Genomic DNA, 1,710 nt, shown 5'->3' on the forward strand with positions numbered 1-1,710 from the left:
ACGTCAACAAGTGCGTTTTCTTGTGCTAAAAATGGGCGTCCGAGGATTCCATCACTATCTAAAGGAAAATCATCTTTTACAACGATAAATATGTGAAAATTTCCGTTTGTTTTTAATAATGCTTCGTGATTTGTAATAACGGGTTCTGGGTTTATTCCCGTGATTTCATTGCGTTTTTCTCGTAGTGGTAAAGACTTGGCTGCTGAATTTTTTATTATATTCACTGAGGCTCCGGTATCGGCCAAGAATCTTCGATAATCTCCTCCGATTCTAATTCTGAGTTCGGCTCCTGGGTTTGCTCTATCTCTTGCGAGGTAGATTCTATGCTGTCGGGCGGGGCCCGATCGAGGTCTGTTATATAAAAATTTCGTTTCGGGCACTCGTTAGCGAGATGTTGCGTACTCCCGCATTTGAGACATTTAATCTGATTGTGCAAATTCTTCGGGGTCTGTTGTGTATTTGGTATGTTAAAATTCCGCGGTGGTAAATGCTGTTTAGCTTTGTCTAAGAAAGGATTACGATTCATACTTGGGTTGTAATTCCTATTATTTTGTGGTATTGAATATCGGTTGGCTTGACTGTGAGCTAATTGCGACGCTTTTTCCTCTCGTTCTATATCTAATGCCATATTCTGTGCCTTTTTTAATATTTCAGGTCTACAAGCTCGTACTGCAATTCTTATATATTGATTTAGTCCGCAAATATATTCTGCTAGTCCTTGTTTGTCCTCGTCCGATAAGCTAATCTTTTTATGTGATGCTGATAAAGAAGAGTCGTTAATAATTGCTCTCCTTACGTCTAGATGGGCTGCTGTAAATCTTCTATTGTAAGCTAATACCGTGTCTCTTCCTTGTATACATTTATTCCTATCTATTCTACAGCTTGAAAGGGTTTTTACCTCCCCGAAATATAAGCGGAGAGTTTCAATGAATTCATCTACGGTGCGGATATCACACCCATCTAGCATACTTCTGGCTTCGCCAATTATTTTATTTGTCCGGACTAATTTAACGAATAGTTTTCTTTCATTTTCGGTAAGTATAGCTAATACACCTTTTATTTCTGAAATAAATCCTTCGACTGACGTAGTTTTTCCGTCGAAATCGTTTATAAAGTTCAAATGCTCCATTAGACTTCGAATATTACTGCCTCGACTATTAATACTAACGCAACTTTCTTCCTCATCTTCCGTTATATTTTCCTTATCGTCTATATTATCTACCGATTCTATTTTCTGTTCCGGCAGAGCTGATTTCTTCGACATGCTTTTCATTTCTTTATCCATCGCGGTTATTTTACTCTGTAGCTGCATTATAAGTTCACCCATCTGATTCATTCTTTCCGATACGATTTCGGAGAATTTTTGTATTTCTGCTACTTCCATACTCTTAGCCATTTTATATTTATTTATTAATTATTATTTTTTTTTTCAGTAATAATCTCTCAAATACTTAACTACCGACTCGTCAGTAGGGATATTAGACACGTCTATATCAGTATTTGGGTTAATAAAAACTTGTACTTACTGTAGAATTGATGCGTCGTTTGCTTTCTCAAGTGCCCTCGGGTCGACTTGCCGAACTTTATCTTCTTCAGGACCCTCAAGTCGCTGATTCTTTCCTTTGGAAATCCCGTACCGCTGCCACCAAATTGTTACGCGGAAATGTTCACGTGAAGTTAAATTCGCGTTGATTTCCGGATAACGTAAGA

The 1,710-nt window shown here is 37.8% G+C and overlaps 1 protein-coding gene across 1 annotated transcript; it reads right to left on the reverse strand.

The window, feature by feature from the left end:
- Positions 1-220: 220 nt before the first annotated feature.
- Positions 221-1,396, reverse strand: LOC149032407 (uncharacterized). Its single transcript, XM_089173178.1, has one exon. It carries the CDS (start codon positions 1,394-1,396, stop codon positions 221-223), a length of 1,176 nt encoding a protein of 391 aa, XP_089029304.1.
- Between the last annotated feature and the right edge of the window lie 314 nt (positions 1,397-1,710).

Source organism: Polistes dominula, unplaced genomic scaffold (genome assembly GCF_049000335.1).
Source record: "Polistes dominula isolate Pdom_NZ unplaced genomic scaffold, Pdom_raw_medaka scaffold_35, whole genome shotgun sequence".
Taxonomy (NCBI): Eukaryota; Metazoa; Arthropoda; class Insecta; order Hymenoptera; family Vespidae; genus Polistes; species Polistes dominula.

Bases quoted from the DNA above. Each gene is read 5' to 3' on its own strand.
- LOC149032407 (XM_089173178.1), bottom strand. From the start codon at position 1,396: ATGGCTAAGAGTATGGAAGTAGCAGAAATACAAAAATTCTCCGAAATC.